The following is a 22,455-nucleotide window of genomic DNA, read 5'->3' on the forward strand; positions in this document are numbered from 1 at the left end:
CTTTCTGGCCCTTGTGTTTAACGGTATAGATACTATGTATCTCTACACATAGTATCTGCACACAGTATGTCTCAAAGCTCTGAATATATGACAGCTCCTTGAACTGTTTGTGCGCGCTTTGCTGTAAGGGCATGTTAGCAAGCCTTGCTTTTCTGGAAGGCTTCAGATTTATTGATTTATGCAGAGAATTGTACTTTGAAAATGTTTCTCTTGTTGTGGAAAACGCTGGGCAAGGATAGGAAACCCTGCTGTGGTATATGGGTTCAGTTTGCTGCTCCCCCATGGATTACTTTTTTTGACCTTTGAAAGTCAACTGAGTAACATTTTATAAAGTACCACAAGTCATGCCTTTAAAGAAGGATGTTTTAAACACTTAGATCACACTTTTCGAAAAATGGGACTTGGACACTTGCATGCACATTTGAAAGTGAGATGGAAGTTGAAAACAATAGTTGGTTGGTTTTTTTTTTTCCATTAAAAAAACACAACCCAAAGCACCAAAACAAAAACAAAACTAGGGAATACTTGCCACCTCATAATATGATAAACTTTTTTTGTATCGTGGAGGATGTAGATGCTGAAGATCTTCATTATCGCTTTACCTTAATTTGAAGTAGGATGTAAAAGCCCATGTTAAAAACTTAATTGCTATATCTATTTGGAAAATGTAAAATGGAAATGATAATACAAAATGTAGTCTCATATTAGGCCTAATGTTAAAACAAAACAAAGGCATGTTTCACTACCAGTTCTCCATGTTTCTTTCTTCAATCCTGCCTGTCTTCTAGATCAAGACTCTGTCTGCTAGAGCTGCAGCTGCATTTGTGCTTGCTAATGAGCACAATCTTCCCCTTCTTAAACATTTTGCAGACTTGCTACCTGGAATCTTGCAGGTAAGAAACTACACAAGTAACGCTTAATGTGCCGTTATTGTTTGTATTGACTGTATCCGAATGTAAATGATTGGTCTGCAAATTTGTGTAGCATATGAATTTTTGCTGAGACCTCGATTAACAATATCTTCGTTAGCCTGACATTGGTCACCAGCAAGATACAGTGGAAACTGATGAGGAATTTTATAAACACAATCTAATTCATTGGGTTTTAAGGAAAATAGTTCGATGCTGATTAACTTTTACAGTGTTACCTAGATAAATGAGTTAAAAGTCTTTGTAAGGTATTTAACTCAAATTCATACAGCTTTTAAATTAACCATGATTTTGAAGTATTCTTTAAATATGGGCTACCCCAAGGTCTCAAGTAATCAGTAATTGGGAAATTCATTGACCCATGGTATCCTGTATATTTTCAGTTTAGAGGAAATTGTAGAATTATTCTGAACAAAGATTCTCAAGAGTAACAGCAACAGTGTGGACAAATTATCTTTATTGCTTGATAAATTAGGAACTTGCAAACAAAATGCCTTTTTAAGCTTCGTATAATTTCTGAGGCTGGATTAGATCTCTCTTAGGATGGATGAATTTGAGCAAAAGTTGGACTTCTAATATAAGGTTGTTTACCTTTGGGGAGAAGCCTATTGTAAACAAAACCAGAGACAGAAATGGTTAGAGCTCTGAAGGATGACAATTTCAGAGAGCAGTTCCCTTTCTACATTAAGAAAAAAGTGGAAATAATTAAGTACCTCTGATAACAGTGGTAGTGAACTTTTGGTGATTTTAAATTAGGCTAAATTTAGGTTAAAGACTGACTTCTTGCTACAGTCAGTACAGCAGGTTCCTGTTGACAGTGTAAGCTATAAACGTTGTCTGTGTGTGCTTTGTGGCAAGCTGAAGAAAAATTGTGCCAAGTTTACTGGCTTCTGCAACTGATGGAATTCTGCTTGATCTTAAATGAAAACTGAGAGAAATTTATTAAAATCAACTGAACTTGAAAATGGGCTCTAGTGTGTACAAGATAAGTATTTTGATATTGAGGTCACTATTTGGTGGTTCATCCCTGTCTGTGACTTTGGCAATGACAATTGTATTGTTCGACAATTGTAACTGGCTGAGAGGACCTTGGCTACAGCGTACTGTATGAGTGGGAGTGAGGCAGGATTTGGGGTGGGCATGCTATTCATCTTGACGTTTGGCAATTAAATAGCATGCTGTTTTTAGACTTCAGACTAATAGCCTACTTTGTGTGATATAAGTTTCAATCCTACTATTTTAGGCTGTAAAAAACGCATGCACTTGGCTTGCATTTCCAAGATTTTGCAAATATAGAGCACAGAACTATGCTATGAAATCTGTCTTTTTAAAGTACTTATTGCGAGAAGGACTAAATTTTCTGGCTGTGGTAATACAAGATGGATATGAAGATCTGAGTTTATAAATAGGAGATGGGATGTGTTAGAATAGTGGTGAGTGACCTTTGGAGACAGTTGGATGCTTTTTTTGTTGCTGTTGAAGTTCATTTTGTTGAAATATTGGCATGGTAAAAAAGCTAAAAATAAAATTCTGACTTAGCAATTCAGTCGGTACAATTTCTATAATGGTTATGCTGGAAGTTGAACTTTCAGAACTAATAGTTGAAACTTGTATCCAAGAGATTTATCTTGCAGTGGAGGTAAAAGCAGCTGGAACTTCAGCTGACTTCTGTGGTTGTTGGTGTTCGATACTACGGAAAAGTGCCTCTGCCTTTTAGGGATCACTGTGCATTTTGAACTTCTTTCTTCAGAAACCTAGTCTTGCTTTAAAAAACTGTCAGAAGTTGCAAAGGGTATAAAATACAGAGTTTTACAGAAACTTCCAGTAAATATGACATTATCCATTGCCAGAATCAGAGGATGAGTGGTAACTATTAGTCTAAAAGGCCTTAACCAAGATAGATTTCTTTTTTTCCAGAACATTTCTGATACTAGAAGATGCTGCTTCTGTGTTGAAAGCGTGGGCTATTTGAGCGGCATTATTAAAAGTGTTGGATTCTAGATTTAAGTATTAAAAAACACCTAACTATTCACTTTAAAAAAAAAAAAAAAAGTTTCTACGTTAGGAAGACACCGAATACTTTACTAATGAAAATTCCTTTCAAAACCCCAAAAGTGTGTTTAAAGACTGTTTTTTCTTTGGAGGTTTGGGTTTTTGCGTCCTAATTGTAGAAGAGTTTTAATACCATTGAATAACTGTGTGCGGTTTTGGTACTAGAGTATCAACCTGGTCAGTTAAAAGTAAGTTTTAAATTACTTTTCAGAATGTAGCTATAGGTTAGGAAAGATACTTGCAAAAAGCTTGATTCCTTTTTTACTTTCCTGTGTCCTGTGACTGAAGGCTGAAAGGTCTGCTTTAATTCGGTGGCTCTCCAGAGTTGTCTGGAAGAAAATAAATTATTTAATCTTGAGATTCCTGGTGTTTGTATGCATAAGCTAGTCAAAGCTGTTCTCGCATAACACGGGGAAAAAAGGAGTTAGGCTCATTTTCCTTCTTCTGGGCAGAATTACTTTGAGGAGTTTTTCTTTATTTAAAATGCATTTTGAAGTTGTGCTTGTCAAAACATAGTGTGTATTTTTGCATGTTGGTGCCTCTGACGTGTGACCTTAATTTTTTTTGGGTATCTGTCTACTGTGTTAGATTTAAACTAATAATAGTCAAAATTGATGGCGCGTAACGTTGTGAGCCATAACTTACTTGTAGATAACTTTTAGTTTTGGACCCTGCATATTATCTCTGTGTAGTTGTTATAGATTTACACGCGTCGGCCACTGTGGCAGGGTCTCAATTATACACGTACCACCTGTCACCCGATCCCCAAGTCCAATCACTTAATTTTGGTCAGTAGTCTCTTGATTTCATACTGGTTTTCACTGTTGCTGGGTTGGCCTTCATTGTCTTGGAATTGTCTCCTTGGTCCTTACCTTCTTCGTTCTGCTCGTATCTGCCAGATTCAGCCAGTTCTTTGTTAGCAGCGTTAGTTTTATCCAAAAGTTTACTCTCAGTCAGGTCTTGCGGCCTAAGGCTTCAACTATTTTAGCTACTAATGCTAAGTCATTAATGCTAAACGAGACTATTCAGAGAGAGAATATAGCTAGTAAAATTTCTTCTATAACAGTGGTCCTATTCATAGCATTATTTGTTTTTATTTAGTCTTACCTTCATCTTATCTTTTTATAGGCGGTAAATGATTCCTGCTACCAAAACGATGATTCTGTCCTGAAATCCCTTGTAGAAATTGCAGATTCTGTTCCCAAGTATTTACGACCACATTTAGAACCTACGTTGCAACTAAGTCTGAAGGTAAAGCTAGACATTTTTTAAAAAATCAATCTTCCTGCCCCAAAACTTCTGTTCTAACCGTTTGCTCTAATCTTCTGGATTATAGTTGTGTGCAGATGCCAGTCTCAGTAACATGCAACGTCAGTTGGCGCTTGAAGTAATTGTGACCTTGTCAGAAACTGCTGCTGCTATGCTGAGGAGGCACACAAACATTGTTGCGCAAGCCAGTAAGTATTTCACTCATTTTTTTGTTAAAACAATTTGTCTTCCTTTACAGTGTTAAACTGACTTTGCAGGTGGTCAGTGGCAAAACCATGTCTAACTTGGAGTTTGCTGATGCTGGTAACTTTACGTGACACTGAATTGAGTTTTCTTAAGGAGAAAACCCCTTCTTATTATGACTCTTCATAAATTCATCTGTGCTTATGCAGCCACCAAAAATTTGAATAAAAATACAGTAGATTCTTCATTAGGTGTTTCCAAGGAAAATACTACTTTCGTGCTTTGCTGCTGGCTTTGGAAATTTGTACTGTAAAAAAAAAGTTTATGCATTTAGTTCTGAAGTTCTACGTTTGAAGTTTGGTATGTAGGCCAGATACTCTGCGGTGCTGGCAACTGAAGACTGAAGGAATTCAGCATGCATGTTGAGCTTCAGTGTTGAGTTAAAGCTGTGAATTAAAAATCAGATGCTTATATAAATACTGAGAGATAGTCTAATTAGTCTATTTAACATGCAGATTTCAAATTTTTTGGAGAGGCACTTTTAAAATCATGCATTATTATTTGAGATACTAAAAATAACTGTCTTCTGGACAGCCTTAGCAGCAATGCTGTACGCACTGGTATTTCTCTGCCTTTTAAACCCTTTTTGTGAGTAGATCAGGGCACTGACACAGCAGTGTAGCCTGCTTTTAGGAAGGATTCTTTTCCCTCCCTGTCACACTTCTATCTATCTAGATTCTTGCTTGTTTTCTGAAACTTTCATAAAGACAATCTGTTAAAAGGCAACATTTTTTTTACTCCTGTGCTTGGGCTGGGGAAAGTTGTGTATATACGTGTCACTAAAATAATCATAAAAGTTCTGGAAAATGTTGTAAACTAGATCTGCTTGGCTTAAGTGTTTAAACTATCGACGAGAAGTTTTGTTTTCTTGTAGAATAGTTTTTTAAAGAACAGATTCTTTCAGAATATATTTTGAAATTTGAAAATGTTTAGGATGCTGTGTAGCTTGTTGGGAATAGTAACGCTTGACACTTGCTGTCCCCTAAATCATTACAAGCTTCTTATCTGGTCAGGCAGCATAGTGGAGAAGCACCTCATATCTCTTTAGAATGTATTACATTTATATTGGGTTGCTAGTTACTGTTTAGGAATGAAATGTTTGTATTAAGATATTGTATTAAGATAAGGCACTATGTGGGAATGAAATGCCTTTGGTTTGCAACCCATTGCAAAATTGCTCTTAATATTAATGGATCACTAAGGTGAAAGACATTTATTTTGCAGTGCTAGTAAAGCAGTTACGTTCAGAGAATGATAAAAAGCTAGCCAAAAAGGATTGGTTTTGTCTTGGTTTTGTGCCTTAGTTTAAAAGGCTTTCTGTTTTTATTCAACTAAAAAGTTGCTAGATCACTTGATCCTCACAACTAGAACTGGGTCTTAGGCAAAACTCTCATTTTATGCTGGTTTTACTGAACATGATGCTCGTTTAGGAGTACCTCTGTGTCCTGTGTACCAGTTTTCTGCTCAGGAATTCCGTTTGGGTTCAGACTTCCCTCCTTGAGCTCAGTATTCAAGATAGCAGAGTGTTTTATTGCTCTTTCCCTAGAAATTAGAGCTGCAGCCTATCTTTGGCTGTAGTTTTGCTCAGTCTCCAGAAAACAGAGAGTTACAGCATGCTCTGACAAGAAGCAGGCTTAGTGGGCTCTTCCTTAACTTGTTTGTAAACAGTCTATATGTTGGCAATAGTTAAATTTTGAGGGCTTGTCAGGACAATGTTGAAACTTTAATGCACAACTCTACATTTTAAAAAAATTCTTTGTGAAACTATATTTACTGGAAACTATATTCGTATTAAACATCAAGAAGAAAAAACATGTTTACAAGCTTTTGCAGGTTCTGGATATAATGATGGCCAGACAGCTTTGGATGACAGTTTGTTCTCAGCCTTGCTTGTTAGTAGCAACGAACACTATAACATCAGTTTTTGGAACCGTGTAGCGTTTGTGGCAGATGATGGCTGACTTCCATGTTTCAGAGGTGTGACAATACATCGTTTTCACATGTATGCTTATGGGTGTCTGCATCTGAAAAGCTTCTGGGCTATAATACTTTTTTTTTTTTTTTAAAGAAATTCTTCTCAGTGACTAGTAAGTATATAGAATTCTGATGTGTGGGCATCATGCTAGAGAGTTCATACTGTCCGTTAAGTTATCTCTGAAGGTTTTTGCAGCTATGGTATAAACTCTGTCTGAAGATACATAGCCATGTCAAGCAAATCAATCCATAATTTGATCTTTTCTTGATATTTGCCCCACAATGCTGTCAGTGAGCAATATTTTCTACTGTCATCAGTTGACTGTTTCTCATCTGTCCAGATGTATGGTGAGGTGAGTTTGCTTAGGGTTGTGCCTCTATCGTAGATTACAGTAGTGTAAGTATATTATGAAATTCACCTAATCAGTTGCAGTAAATCTCATGAGCAGCATGGACTACTGTATGCCTACTAGTTTTTGAGGTAGGTTGCTGTAAAGCACAGTTAACTGTGATGCCTGTCTTCAAGATGTGTGGTAGACTGTCCTAAAAAGATTCTTAGAGCTCAAAGGTTGAGTATTTGACTGAAAATTTTTGTTTCCGGGGCAAAGTGAAGCTTTTTTGCATAAATGATGTTGAATTCAAACAATTGCTCTGACCGATTAGTGTAATACGAAGTAAGGAATACTTAAGAGCACCTTGCTTTACTCTGAAAGTGCAAGGTATACTTTTCACCCCTTGGGCTTCTGAAGTGCACAGGAACAGGCAGGCTTACAATAGACAAATCACTCCACTCCTTCCTCCTGTGAAAACAACTCAGAAGAATAGGTGTTGCTTATTACATAGTAGTTGAATGTTATGATGAAGATTGTGTAATAGCCTCTATAAAGACTTATACTGAGAAGAGCAGACGGAATCAAGCTACAGAGGTAGAAGTAGAAAACTGGTGGATTATTATGTGCAAGATATTTTCATGATACAAAAAAAAATACATTAAGCGGGGAAAAATCTCAAGTTCTAAACTGTTACCTTATTGTAAAAGTAAAGCTTTATGCTAAGTGACCACTGTACATATAGTTAAGAAAATTTGTCACGTTAGTAAAACTAAGGGTTGAGTATTATTCTTCCATAATGAATATAGTCTCTTTCATCAGTAAATGTTCAAAGGATGATGTCAGAGTTTCAGCAAAATGAATGAAATATACCTGAGTTCTTAAAGCATATAATACTATTTTTAACTCTTTCAAGGAACTTAGACTTTATTAAGGAATTTACTTCTTATAATCTTCATGATTTATAAAAAAAAATATTATGTTGCACTATGAGTCTTGGTAAGAAAAACACTCTTTACTCTCAATTCGAATGTTCTGAAAATACTTTTCTGAAAATCTATTCTGAATTATTGGCTGATGCAGTTTGACAGACTTGGCTGTCTGATACTGGAAGAAGAGTTATTTTTCTTCAATGATTTTTTGAAAGGAGAGAACTTAAAATTTATGCTTGTTATTTGAGAATCTATTTTAAGAAAGCAACCTGAGTTTAAAATGTATTTTTTTTCAGTTCCTCAAATGTTGGCAATGATGGTTGACTTGGAAGAAGACGAAGATTGGGCAAATGCAGATGAGCTTGAAGATGATGATTTTGACAGGTAATTATGAAACTAGTTGCTTCAATCTATTATCAAGACTTTGTGGCTAAAGGCAGATTTTTAAGTGCAGGATGCAAATGACTGCAGTGCATTACTTCTTCTTTACTCAAGTAACTCTTCTAATTTTGTTCCCTCGGTCATGGCAGTGTATATGACTGTTCTTGGACAGTTTATATGTAGGTTATTTGAGTACTGTTCAGCAAGTACATAAATTCTTTCAGTATTCATATATTGTTGTAATTTATTTCCGCAAGCTGCATGTCCTCTTGTCTGCTGTTTTGCACTGTTTTAACTTTTCAAACTTTTGTTTTTTCTGTCATTTATATTACTCAGTTCAGAAGTCAGTGCTTCCTAACCCTTTAAATTGAGGGCTTATCCAGAAGTTAGCTGGAACCAAAGCTGAAGGATACTGACCTGTTTAATCATCTACAACCAATCTCTTCATATTTTTCTGTATCTATGCCCTTGAAAAGGTAGTATTAAAGAAAAAAGCTGCCTACCTTTGAAAGGACATCAGAATTCCTTGCTGGATTTCATCTAGCTCAAAAATATTATGATTTTGCTATTATTTTAAATCCCTTGGTATGGCTAGCAGTAGCTTTTACCTTCTGTCTTAGGCGAGAAAGATCTACTAAAGATGTCTAGTCTTTCTGACTTGCTTATTCTTGTGTGCATTGTAGCTTGCTCTAACTTTTCACTAGAATGACAGTGGTTTGTCTACAGCATCCTGTTACATCTGCTTTTGCCCAAATACAGTTAGAATGACGTAGAAGAAAGAAGAAATGTGTATGAGATAACTATCTCCACACTTCTTTAAAGACATGGTTGTTCATTTACCAGTCTAGACACTTTCTTGCCACATCTGTCATCTCCTTCAAGACTCAGATGTAATTAGTGTTTCAAAACAATTTGTCACAGAACACTTTGAGATCTTCACAGGAAGACAGGCAATAGAAGAGATGTTGATTTACCACTGAACTGTATAGCAACCTCTACTAGATATCAGGCATCTAAAGACACTTGCAAAACTGATGTGTAGGCATTTATGGAAGAACCTGTTTAATCTCTGCTTGACTTGGAATACTTTTTTTTGTTCCCTTTGATTATGGAATTGAAAGTAAGCTGTCCTTTCTTCCCCCTCTCACATGGTAGGCCAGACCCTTTTAACCTGTTTTGTTTCCTCAACTTTGAAATTTTGCCGTACAGGTAGAACTGTCAGACACCACTGCATTCAGGTTTGTCAAGTATTTGAATCCTTTCATTCAGCTAAATTTCAAGGGGAAATAGAATATTAAAGTTCAAATCCTCATCAAGCCTTTCAGGGTGTGGAAGTTTATTCAGATGGCCTGCTTTAGGCAGCTTAGTAAGTACTCTGAATCATCCCCTTGAGGCATGCCAATTTCTCTTTATTGTCGGCAGAATAACTTTGTTCTTCTAATCACATTAGCTGCCTATGGATTTTTAGAGTGAAAATTTTCCTTTTTTTGTTGCAAGTAGAACAAGCAAAGATTGGAAAACAAGTTATGCTCGGCAATGCTAGCCTAAAGGAGAAATGTAGCTCCTTTGGCCCCCTGAGTAATAGGAGAGGTTGAGCCTTAGACACAAAATACTGGACATCAGCTAGTCTCTGGCAATTGTGTGTGTGGTGTTAGTTTTTTCTTTTAGCAGGTTCACTTGTGTTACTGTGCATTTCCCACCACTGAAGTTCGCCTTTGTGGAGAGTTGTTGATTAGCTGATGTGCATGCTAACCTCTTCTGGTGCTTGAGTCTTTATAGCTATGTAAGAAGACTGGAATTTCTGTACAGTCCAAGAAACAGGCTAATGATCATCAGGCTGTAGCCTAGTTAGGGTGTGTTCGGATCTGACTAAGGGGGATGTGAGTCAGCCTACACAAAAGCATCAGGGAATATTTTAGCATTTCCAGTTTTTTGTTGCTCTGACTTCATAGCGCAGTGAAATTCTAAAGGAGGAAAAGGTTAATCCAACTTCCTCTTTCCCTGGCAAAAGCCTTGCAAACATTGCAGGGAGGTGCGTGTGGTCATTTTTCTAAGATCTACTATCTTTATTTCCTCAAATTGAATGTATGAATTAATGGTGGAAGGAAAGAGCTCAAGGAATGTCATTTCAGATGAAAGTTGCTATTAACTTCAGTAAGTTTGCTGCAATCTAAACCTGTGTGTCCATGCTCTGTTGTCCTACTGGTGGTGCTTCTGTTTGTTTGAACATGACTAATCTGAAGAACAAATACAATACTGTCAATACCTTTGCGCAATCACCTTTGTTCACAGCATGGGAGTTTCTAGACTGTTTATGGTTTGTAATGAGGCCTGGTGATACAAGCATAATAGTTTGAAGACCTCTATTTCTGACCTAGCTGACTGGTAATTGAAAGAAGAGGGGGATTCATCCCTTTCTGAACCATTACTCAGTTCTTCCATCAGCATGGCTGTCTAGGATGGACTGTAGTAACCTTGAGCTATTATGGTTCTAGCCATACCCAGACTGTAACAGCAGTTAGCTGTGTCCTGGAAACTTTTACACTTTTCTGTAGGGAATAATTCTGTTGGGTGGAACAAGTCACCTTACACAGATAATGTTTGGCTATTCTCACTTCTGGAACTGGCTGAGTCACAAATTCCTCACCTGGAGTGGATGTTTTCTGCCCAAGTTTCTTGGCAAGAGAACATGCTACTAGACTACTGGTACTGCAGCCATGCAGGAAAGGTCTCTTACGTGCTAAAGCTTGAATTCTGCCGGTTCACCTGTTTTATGGCAAGTCTGAACTGGTTTGAGTTCTCATGACAAAAAGATGCTGGTCAGTATTATTGCTTAATTAATTGCAAATTTAGTTTACAGCTTTCTAGGTATGTGTAATTGTTGCAAAATTTAGTCTATACCTTCAGGGCAAGAAAGGCCCAAGTTTCTCTGGTATGAGACTTATTCGGTGGGCTACAGAAAATAAATATTTAAGTGGAGGGTAAGTAATTATTTTGTGACCAAAGCATCTGTGGTGTGTGTGCTTTTAGGTTTGGATATGCTGTATTTACTTCGGGAGGCTCATGTGTATTCAGATGGCAAAAGTTCGAAGACTAGAACTGCAGGAAGGGGCACTTCTGTGCCCTGTTGGACTATTTGTTTTATTATAGATATCAAACCGTTGATATTTCTGTAACTGATGTTTAGCAATGCAGTTGCTGGCGAGAGTGCACTGGACAGGATGGCATGTGGCCTTGGAGGAAAACTTGTTTTACCTATGATTAAAGAACATATTATGCAAATGCTTCAGAATCGTAAGTAACTGCAATTTTTTCTTTCTTTCTCTCTCTCTTTTTTTTTAACAATTCTATCCTTTCTGGGAAATTGGATACCTCTTAAATCTTCCTGTTTAGCTACTTAATATATTTTATACACTTCCACTTTTGATTTCAGCAGCAAAAACTAAGTGCTGTGAACTGGGAAGTTTATAGCTTTTCTTAGACTGGGATTTATTAGCTATGTACAGTGCATTACAACTTTTTGCTGGACCATGGGCGGCTGAATGGAGATGTCAAAAACAAAACTATTTTTTTTTTTTTTTTAAAAAACTCAGTCTGTGAATTAAATATAAATAAGGGAAGACTTTTTGCTTACTTTATAATATTCTCTCTAAATCAATATACAATGCCCCACAGTACCTTAAGTGTGCCTAAACTGCCACCTGTTATTCTGTAGCTCGTTTTTTTTGGTTCTTCAGAAGTGCTGCATTTAAGTGAAATTTTAATACATTACAGTTCATAGAGGAAAAACTTGTTCTTTTTTTTTCCTGGAATTTGATGGACCAAAATACAGTAGAAGTCTGTGGTAGGGTGGCTGTGTTTTGGTATGGTGATTTTAATATTTGTTTCATGAGGTGGTTCTGTATATTCTTATCAGTTGCTTTCTATGCTTCTATTCCTCTTAAAATACCTGTAATGCTTGCTCAGGCAATCATTCAAAAAAATATTGTGTGTTTGCTGCATACACTTTCAACTGACCTGTGCTTTGAGCCTTTAAAGTAGAAGATAATGCAGAAGTTCTGGATACTTTTCTTACCTTAGTGATTTAAAACCCAGTCCAAAAAAGATTGTCACCGTATTGGATATGGAATGTAGGGCTATTCAAGGTACCACCTGCAGAGTGTGAACACTGACAAAGTCTGTTTGAAGTTTCTTTACCAAAAAGAGTTTTATTTTGGAAACAGATTAACCTGACTCTTCCAATGTTAATAGCTTCAAGGCTAGCAAATGGCTAGTTTTGTAGTACCCACAGAAAGGTGTGGAGTTTAGGGGCTGTAAGACCTGACTCCTGTGAAGGGGAGAAGTCATGCAGTTGATGCCTGATGCTTGCTTTCTGCTGGGTCAGAGCTTTCCATAACCATTAGTACTCTTTGGAAAAGGGAAATGCAATTGGATTCAGGGGCTCTCACTGCTAGGGAGTTGGGGGGAAAGATGAAGATGCTTAGATTAAAACATCATCAATACTCTCAGAAATCAAACTTTCCCTTCTCCTATCCCTACTGCTTTTCTCACAACTGTTTATTGAAATAATTTAAAATTTCTGTGTTTGGATCAGGTAGCCAGATGGCTCAGACATGATTGCGTTTCATTTTGCAGTATCATTAATTTCAAGTCTGGAATGCATGCTAATGGTAATACGGTGAGAGTAACAAGAGGTGCAGGCTTAACTAGGAACATCTAATGAACTTAAATAGCATCAAAATAAACTACTTCTTCACTGTACCTTCTGTCAAGATGATATTTCACCTCGTCTTGATCAAACAGAAGCTTAAGTGTCAGGATTCCAGTGCTCTGAACTGTGGTGTTCTCCATTCCAGGAATTTTAATACATTACCAGCAATAATGCATTATTTTGGGAAAGGAGTTCTGTTACATGCTTCTCCCACAGGTTGTTTGATGAACCTATTTGTTCTTCTCGTTTTCTTTTCTGTAATCCCCATGGTTTCTAGCACAGAGAAAGAGTTTGTAAAAATAAAGAAATTGGAGTTTCTCATATGTTTCCCTGGCCTAAAGAAAAAGGGGAGGGGTGTGAAAGATCCATTTTAACAATACCTGCTAGCCTGAGAATAGGCTAATAGGACTTGGAGGGAGGGAAAGCTTTACATCCCTAAGTGGAATGTTACTGTTCTTAAACAGTCTTGGGGAGACTGCTGAAAAGTTTAGTTCTGATTATTTGTTTTAAATTTAGATATTGTTTGGTTCACTAGACCTTTTTCCCTTGCTGACCTAAAGAGGAGGGTATAGGCTGTTTTGATATCATTTAAAAAAAAAAAAAGTCGGGGGGGAGGGAAAAAGAGATACTGTCTTGATGTTTCCCTGGTTAGCTCATCTAATGACAATGCAGTTCCCAGGTTTTAGTACCATGCACATACTTGTATCAGCAGTTTAGAATTCTTTTTTCTAGGTCTGGATTTGGCCTGGATTAGATACTGAAACTTTTGTGCATCTCTGGAAGTATGTGTGAGGAAAAGTGAGAAGTATTTAACAAATCAAGTAGATGCATCAATTTCCCTTCCCTCTCCTAATCTTCATTATTCCTCCTCCTGTCCTGTCCCCCCCAAAAGGTGATTTGTCTTTCTGGGGCTTTGTAGTTTCCAAAATGAATAATATATATTTTCTTTTTACTCATCTGTAGCTGACTGGAAATACAGGCATGCTGGCTTGATGGCGCTCTCAGCCATTGGAGAAGGTTGCCACCAACAGATGGAGGGAATTTTAAATGAGATAGTTAATTTTGTTTTGCTGTTCCTTCAGGATCCTGTGAGTCTAATTCAATTAATTATTTCAAAATGTTTTAATTTCTACTCTCATGACTACTTGTTAACTATTTGAGGGGAAATACTTTTTCAGCATCCAAGAGTAAGATACGCTGCTTGTAATGCTATTGGACAAATGGCAACTGACTTCGCACCTGGTTTTCAAAAGAAATTTCATGAGAAGGCAAGTAGTAGAATAGTCAAAAAAAAGGTGGTAAAACTATGCCCCTTTCAGAAACTTGTTTTTCTGAAAATAAACACTTCTGTTTCAGGTGATAGCAGCTCTTCTGCAAACCATGGAGGATCAAGGCAACCAGCGTGTTCAAGCCCATGCAGCTGCAGCACTCATAAACTTCACTGAAGATTGTCCCAAGTCACTGCTTATCCCGTATTTGGATAATCTAGTGAAGCACCTTCATTCCACTATGGTGATAAAATTACAAGAGGTATAGTATACCGAACTTCATGGAGGGTAATCTGTCACATACGCAGAATAAGTTTAGCTGAACTAAGATGTCTGAAATAAGCCAGTAGGCATATCTGCTGATGTTGTTATAAACTGACAAGAATTAGGATACATAAAAGAAATTTTTTTAGATTTGGCATGCTTTTAAATAAAATATGTGCTTTAGAAATATAACGCTTTATTCTTCCTCTTTCCAAGTTGATACAGAAAGGCACTAAGCTAGTTTTGGAGCAAGTTGTGACTTCAATTGCATCAGTTGCAGATACAGCAGAGGAGAAGTTTGTTCCTTACTATGACTTATTTATGCCCTCTTTAAAACACATTGTTGAGAATGCTGTTCAGAAGGAATTAAGACTTTTACGAGGAAAGACTATTGAATGCATCAGCCTAATTGGTCTTGCTGTTGGTAAAGAAAAGGTAAGCTTAGATCTTATCTAATGGTCTGAATATATTTTGAAGTACCTTAGTTTTCTGTAGTGTTAACACTGAATTAAGACATTCACTTGTTAAACATAGAGCTATGTTGTTGCTGATTTCTATGTTTGTCTTCATGTTTTCATTTCGGAGGTAGCTGTCTTGCTATTTAGATTCACAAATTCAGAATAGAATCTTATGAAAATATTACAGCTTAAGTTATTCTTGTCATATTGAACAGTGTTGAAAACAAGCATTTTTTTTTCCTTTTTGTTTTTTTTTTTTTTTTTGTTGTTTATTTGCCTTAAGAGAAATACTGGAGCATCTCATTTAGGCAGTGTCAGAATGGCAGGTAAAATGTATGTAGTTAAAAGGAAACTTAGCATTGTTTTTTTGTATGTGGATGCCTGAAAAAGTTTAAATGTGATCATAGTAGAACTTGAAGTACTTGTTTGTCATGAGGCTTGATGTATTTAGCAGGGGCTTTTTTTGTTGATGGTAAGTTGGTTAAAATGTGTCTCTGTAAAAGTACTGAGAAACAACTGTGAAGGGCTGTGTAAGAGTCTAAGCGATGTTCCCATAGCAACTTCGCATTGTGGTTTACAGATTTTCATTTTATTGAGTGAAGAAAACAGAAAAAATCACACTTCGAAGTAAAATAACGTGATGTACGCAGTCCAAAAATACTAATAGCCCCCAAATTATTGGCCCTTTCCTTTGACTTAGGACTACCAGTAAACTTACCATTCATGCAACTAAATTTTAAACAGATTTTAAACATAACTAATGGTTAATAAATTATTCTTGGAGGACTACTGGGAACGTGGGGAGTGAAAGGAGGATAAGAGGATAGGATCATTGGGGCATCTGATGTGACCTAAAAATATTACTAGTGCATGAGTAAGTAGCTCATGCTATCAGCTTTTATCCTAGTTCCATAAAGGAATCAAAATAGTATGGAGGGTATCTGGGGAAGTTAGAATTATCAGATTATGTTTTGTGAGTGTTAGTATTTATTTATGTCGTGTTTTATTTAAATAGTCCTCTGCTTTCAAGTATATGAATAGAGGGACAGTGAAGCTTAAGACAAGAATGGCTTTGTGATACTTCCAGAAAAAGAACTTGTGTTTTTCACTTTTATCCACATTTCAGTCTATTTCCAGCTTTAGCTTGTGTCCTGATAGTGTATTGGACATAAATGCTCACCTAAATTGTCTGGTGCTAAGTCTCAGAAATGTACCCTTTTAATATGCCTTTAAAAACATAGTTGTTTCCTATATCTAGTTTATGCAGGATGCATCAGATGTAATGCAGCTGTTATTGAAGACACAAACAGACTTCAGTGATCTAGAAGATGATGATCCACAGGTATGTTAAAATTGTCTCTTTATAGTGCATATCTCATTGGTTAGTATTAAAAATGTTCTTTATACATGTGACATTCCCCCTTCCCCCCCCCCCCCATGTAATTACACCTTCAGACTAATTGTTGAGCGTGTCTTAGAAAAATTGAGATTGATTGCCCTAAGATGGCCTTAGAATCTTGCACAGAACTGTGTTTAGGAAATGAGACTTCCAGGACCTATATTTGCTGAAGAAATTTCAGCACGTAGGCAATCGTTCCTTGGCTATTAGTAACTACTTTGTTTGGCATTGTGTGACCTATTCCCTTGCTGTCACCTTCTTATAAATAGTTCAACAAGACTTGTTAGACAGCTGTTCTAATGAGTGGAGAGCTATTTTGACTTGTGCATCTGAAAACAAACACTCCTCTGAAAACACAGTACTGCACTGTTTTTTGGCTCTACTTGCTATTTTCAGGAATGTGGCTCAGTAGTATCATTTAAATTCAGGAAATTATTCATTTCAGAAAGAAATTTACTTTTCAAGACAGTCATGATTGCATTACAAGTACATCATATACTGTCACATTTTTACATGTATAGCAACTTTGATCAGAGGTACTGTCAGTGTGTTAAAAATAAAGACTCGGGACAGGTCTTTTGAAAATGCATTTTTGTATGGATTGCATATTGGATGAGTTCTTCTCTTTGAAATAAGTTTTATGCACTGCTGACAAATTCTTTAAAAAAGTCCTATTGTATAACGTTCGTCCTTTATGCTTTCCTTTTAAGTATGCATTAAAAGAAAATGTGAGACATGAAAATTCTGACTCTGTTCTCTTTTATAGATTTCTTACATGATCTCAGCATGGGCCAGAATGTGTAAAATTCTTGGAAAGGAATTCCAGCAGTACCTTCCTGTTGTCATGGGACCTTTAATGAAGACTGCATCCATTAAGCCTGAAGTAGCTCTTTTAGACAGTAGGTTTAAGATAATGTTTTGCTTGAAAAAGTACAGAAATAAATGATTTTGTAGCACTTTTAGATTTTTTTTTTTTTTTTCCCCCCTCCCGCGCTCCCCCTCTGTATAACAGCACAAGATATGGAGAATATGAGTGATGATGATGGTTGGGAATTTGTAAACCTAGGAGATCAGCAAAGTTTTGGAATTAAAACTGCAGGCCTTGAAGAAAAAGCAACTGCGTGCCAGATGCTGGTGAGTAATAGGATGGTTTTGGTGATCTATGTATTGCTGGACAATCAAGTCTAAAGCCAAAATCTGTAATGAAAATATTCTTTGTAGTATCAAATTAAATAGTTCTGGTTTTCTTCGGGTGGCACTGTTAAGTTTGGATTTCAGGCACTTTGTGTGTGGTTTACTTGATTAAAACTAGTTTCTTTAGTTTGGAGCTTCAGTTTGTAAGATTAACAGGTAGTTTCCCTTTGTTAGCAAAACTTTTAAGGAATTGGAGATGTTAGAGTAGTTCCTTTTTTGCAAATATTGATGTTTCTGAATTTGGTTTAAAAAATGAATGCATGTACTGAGTGAGAGCTGATGCTGCTATCAGAGTTTCTTAAAATACCACAATGGAGGGGGTAGGTAAATGGATTATTGCATGTTTTTTAAAAATAAATTTTAAAACCTTAAACTTTTAACAATCTTTCTCACCATTACATAGTTGAAAAATGTTAGTAACAGTATTTTACCTTAAAGGTGGCACTTCCATGCTTTGTATTTCAGGTTTGCTATGCAAAAGAGCTAAAAGAAGGATTTGTGGAGTACACAGAGCAAGTTGTAAAGCTGATGGTTCCCTTGTTGAAGTTCTATTTCCATGATGATATCCTATCAATGAATTCTACTGTGAAAATGGAAACTTAGTTTGGAAAATTCAAAATCGTGCTTACTGTTTTCCTAAATGAATTGAAAGTGTTAGTGTTAAAATAGTCTGTTGCTTTATAGCAGAAATTGTTTCTGAGAACGTTGTTTTACACACTATTTTAGGCAACATATCCTACTTTTCCCCCTAGTTTCGTTTTAAATAAGCATGTCTATAATGTTAAAAGCAAACGGTAGAGGAAGTGATGTTTGTGCCAACAAAGTGAAGGGGAACTTGAATAGCTTTTCTGTCATGGCCTGAAACAGGCTTGAAACAACTTTTAAGTAGCAAGAAGTTTAATTTTCCTATGATCTTAATCTGTATCTAATTAAGAAATCAAATGCACTGGACTGTAATCAAAAAAAAAAAAACCCAAACATTTCTGGTAGAAAACTAGTAACTTTGTTATGGTGATGGGCGCTTAAATTATAAGCACTTTATGTTGGTATTGATTGTTTTATTTCCTTAATAATGAAACGTGTTCGAGTGGCAGCAGCAGAGTCGATGCCCCTCCTTCTTGAATGTGCTAGAGTTCGTGGGCCAGAGTACCTCACACAGATGTGGCACTTCATGTGTGATGCGCTCATCAAAGCCATTGGGACAGAACCAGATTCAGATGTTCTCTCAGAAATAATGCATTCTTTTGCAAAGGTAACTTTCTTCCTTACAAATTTTGTGGCGTTACTGTTTGTAGTTTTTTACGGTAAGAAAGGACATGTGTTTGATGTTCATTTAAATGGCTGGAAGAAATGCAAGGCTTCCTCTACATGAGTTTTAGTTTGACTGTAAATATTGTTCTAGCTGATTGAAAAACTTCGTTGTACTTTTTTTGCAAGAACAAAAATACAAAAGTATTATCCTAAAATATTTACCAGATTTGTTCATTTTAACCTCACACCATAAACTGAAGTTATGTGCATGAAATATACGGTGGCACTATGCCTTACTTGTATAACTGAAGCATTGATTACAGCAGGAATGTTCTATTAGTATTATTTCTATTAGTGATATTAGTGAGCACTTAAAGCAGAGCATGTATTAATATTCTCTGTGTGCTTAGATTTCATTGAGGCTGCTCATGTAACTTAAAGCTGAAAACCTGATCATTTTATTTCACTAGTGCATTGAAGTAATGGGAGATGGATGCCTTAACAACGAACACTTTGAAGAACTTGGAGGAATATTGAAAGGAAAACTAGAAGAGCACTTTAAAAATCAAGAATTAAGACAGGGTGAGTTAACACAAATTCCTGTTAACATGTGATAATGACTGTTCTTTAAAGCAGAATTCCTAATAATCTCTGAACACAAAAGCCTAGTTCAGATTTCTTTAATTTGCATATTTATGTAAGGTAATTGGGCTTTGAAACAACAGAATCCATGAATCATATTTGTAAGCTCTGGGAGGATGAAGATGGCATCATTTGCAGAAATACTGTAGTTTAATCAAAAGTCGATGGATAGATTTACTTGAAGACAGTACACGTCTGTGGTGTTGGCATTTCTGTGGTTTTTTTTCATCTGAAGTCTTTGCAGTTTTCTTAAGGCAATGGTAGTTTCTTATTTCTATGCACTTTTCCTGTCCTTGTGGACAAGCTGGTGTGTTTATTTCTTTCATGCGCGTTTACACATTCTTAAACTGAGCTGTCTCATTACAATTCTTGTTTTTCTGTGAAAGCTCTTTGAAGCTTCTTAAAGACAGAAAATTCTTGTTGCATCTTCAGCTACTGTTTTCTATATTTGTTTCTGCATCATTTTTTCCCTTTCACAGGCTTCTTATGCACTTGTAGAAATGTAATGGTTTAATATTTGGTTTTTAATTTAGTGAAAAGACAAGATGAAGACTATGATGAACAAGTTGAAGAGTCATTACAAGACGAAGTAAGTTGGTTTGGGGAGTTTTTCCACTCCTAAAGCACCAGGATGGAAATATGTTACATGGATATGCTATGCTACTCAGTTAAAGCATAGTGCATCCTCAGAATTATTTCTTCCTGGAATAATGTTCTGTTACCATATTCCTTCAAAACTTCCAGGAAGAAATGCGTCACACTACATGTGTGAATTAGAAAATGCAAAATGTTTCCTTGTCCAGTATACAGAAGGAAGAAGTTCAGGATAAAGCTCTTCATTTTCTTCATCCTCTCAAACAATTCTTAGATGACTTAATAGTCTGCTGTCAAATGCTGCATCAGTGATAATCTAAGGCCTAGTCCTGCTGACTTGCTTTTTTCTTTGTGCCTTATGACCTAGGTGGCTCTTAACCTTGAGCATACCTCTGATACCTAGACCTCTGACACGTTGGGTCGGGAGCCTGTCTCAAAAAGAATAGACCTAAAATAGTATCAAAGGAGGACAGCAGAATGAATAGCTGGCATAATGTGTTTGCTTATGAGAGAATACCAAAGTGACTACTTATCTGCTAAGATACTGAACCGACTTTTTAGTTTGAAGTGGAGGTGACTGTAGAAGAGAGACCATAGTTCTATTAAATCATTATTGGTATGGAGAGAGTAATAAATAAGTCACTGCTGCTTATAGCATGAGACAAAAAGGATACGCAGTAAATTTAAGAACTAGGAATTTTTTTGCTACACAATGCAGGTGTGAAGCTTGTGAAGTTGAATTGTGCAGCTTTTTTACATAAGTTTAACCTGTATGCAGACTCCAGAATATATCTTAACAGGTCGTGCACCCATATGTAAATACTTTCTTAAATAAGAATGCAGTTCTTGAGCCCCTTTCCTTTGGGAGCATTAGGCCAGCATTCAAAAGGATAGATTCCTGGCACCTACATACTGCTTGGGATCAAGAAATAACAAAACTCAAGTTCTGAGCCAAGAGCCTTTCCTGATTTTTCTCCCTTTCTTATTTGCAATGTTTACTGCTCATTCTTGTAGACAGTGAGTTAGGCGGCTTGTTATCTTTTCTTCTTATGTGTCACTCTGTACTGATAATGAGAGAAAATGCTAGCAAGCAGCAGTTTTAGAAAAGCTGAATCCATACTCTGCAACAGAGTTGCAAGGCATTTTTAAAAATGCTTTAATTTATATTTGACCTTGCTGATTTTTTTTTTTTTAAAGACTGCAAGGAAAACTTGTCTGTATTACCCTGTGAAAGTAGTAGGAGTGGGACCAGAATGTCACTTGCCATATGGACAGAATTAACGTATGGTAATGAGTAACATTTGGATATACACCTTTGGTCCCAGAATATGTTTATGTAGCCCTTACCCCAAGGCAGCAGAAATATAAGGGAGTACAGAAGTCATGAAAGATATTCAAACAGTAGTTTCAATAAGATATCCAGGTACATCCCTAGCTTAGGCAATAACTAAACTGCTGATTTGATAGAGGGTAGGAGAAGGCATACACTAAGCAATCTGTTATCAGCTGTTAGTAAACAGGCAATACCAGGCCAGGTGGACTTTGCGGTGTGCTGCAGCAGTTCTCTATTTCTATTTTCATTTGTGTGTATATTTCAGAGTTATTGCTTGAATTATGCCTTGACAATGCAGAAGTTGTCTAACCAGGGAGGGTTTAAATATGCAGTTGTGGGAAGCTGCCTGTTGCATGAGAAATGCTTATTAGTTTCTCACTAGGGACCAGAAACTAGCTGTATTCTGTTTTCCCTGCCTGTTAAAGTATAAACTGATTAAAGGAACCATACTGAGTACAACAGAACTTGCTTTAAAACAAAGTTAGAGGGTTTTCTGAACACAAGTGTGTCTGAGGAACAATCCTCACGTGCAAATATAACGTGAATTGATAGCTGAATCTGAGCTAAGGATCTTTGATGCATTAATTGGGCAAGGTGAAAAATGAAGTTAAGCAATAAGAAGAGAGCATTAATAGTCCTTATATTTTTGCCACAATCTTCTGTCACAGAGGCAGTTATCCATTTCCTTTTCAATAAAAGCTTGTTACAGTATCTGTAAGCTACAGAAGAGGAGAAGGGCCTTCTGTCTTCTGTAAAGGGAATCCATTGAAGCAGTAAATTTGCACAAGACAGTGTTTGTCTTGATAAAATTTTTCTGTCCCTGAAACAAACCTTCAAGTCCTAGGCAATTGAGTACTAGCAATCGACTTATGTTTTTAAGAAGGGTAAAAAGGAGGACCCTGGGAACTACCAACCAGTCAGGCTCACCTCTGTGCCTGGGAAGATCATGGAACAGATTTTCCTGGAAGCTGTGTCAGGGCACATGGAAGACAGAGGGAGGTGATTAGAGACAGCTGATGTGGCTTCACAAAGGGCAAATCACGGCTGACTAATGTGGTGGCTTCCATGATGGAGTGACTGTGTTGGTGGAATAAGGAAGAGCAACTGATGTCATCTGTCTTCTTTAAGGCCTTTGACACAGTCCCATACAACATCCTTGTCGCTAAATTGGAGAGATATGGATTTGATGGATGGCTATTCAGCGGATAAGGAATTGGCTGGATGGCCATGTC

At 36.7% G+C, this 22,455-nt stretch overlaps 1 protein-coding gene across 1 annotated transcript in view; it reads left to right on the plus strand.

Annotated features, from left to right (window-relative positions):
• The window catches only part of IPO5 (importin 5), a 46,171-nt gene that overhangs the window by 12,289 nt on the left and 11,427 nt on the right, over nt 1-22,455 (plus strand). Inside the window, exons 6-21 of the mRNA XM_082333567.1 lie at nt 789-893; nt 4,110-4,232; nt 4,318-4,438; nt 8,025-8,112; nt 11,297-11,403; nt 13,784-13,908; nt 13,999-14,088; nt 14,177-14,350; nt 14,569-14,787; nt 16,069-16,152; nt 16,976-17,108; nt 17,222-17,343; nt 17,869-17,965; nt 18,483-18,655; nt 19,125-19,236; nt 19,830-19,885. Coding sequence (XP_082189693.1) covers nt 789-893; nt 4,110-4,232; nt 4,318-4,438; nt 8,025-8,112; nt 11,297-11,403; nt 13,784-13,908; nt 13,999-14,088; nt 14,177-14,350; nt 14,569-14,787; nt 16,069-16,152; nt 16,976-17,108; nt 17,222-17,343; nt 17,869-17,965; nt 18,483-18,655; nt 19,125-19,236; nt 19,830-19,885 — 1,929 coding nt within the window. The remainder of the gene's footprint in view (nt 1-788; nt 894-4,109; nt 4,233-4,317; nt 4,439-8,024; nt 8,113-11,296; nt 11,404-13,783; nt 13,909-13,998; nt 14,089-14,176; nt 14,351-14,568; nt 14,788-16,068; nt 16,153-16,975; nt 17,109-17,221; nt 17,344-17,868; nt 17,966-18,482; nt 18,656-19,124; nt 19,237-19,829; nt 19,886-22,455) is intronic.

This window comes from Platalea leucorodia, assembly GCF_965183815.1.
Source record: "Platalea leucorodia genome assembly, chromosome: 2".
Taxonomy (NCBI): Eukaryota; Metazoa; Chordata; class Aves; order Pelecaniformes; family Threskiornithidae; genus Platalea; species Platalea leucorodia.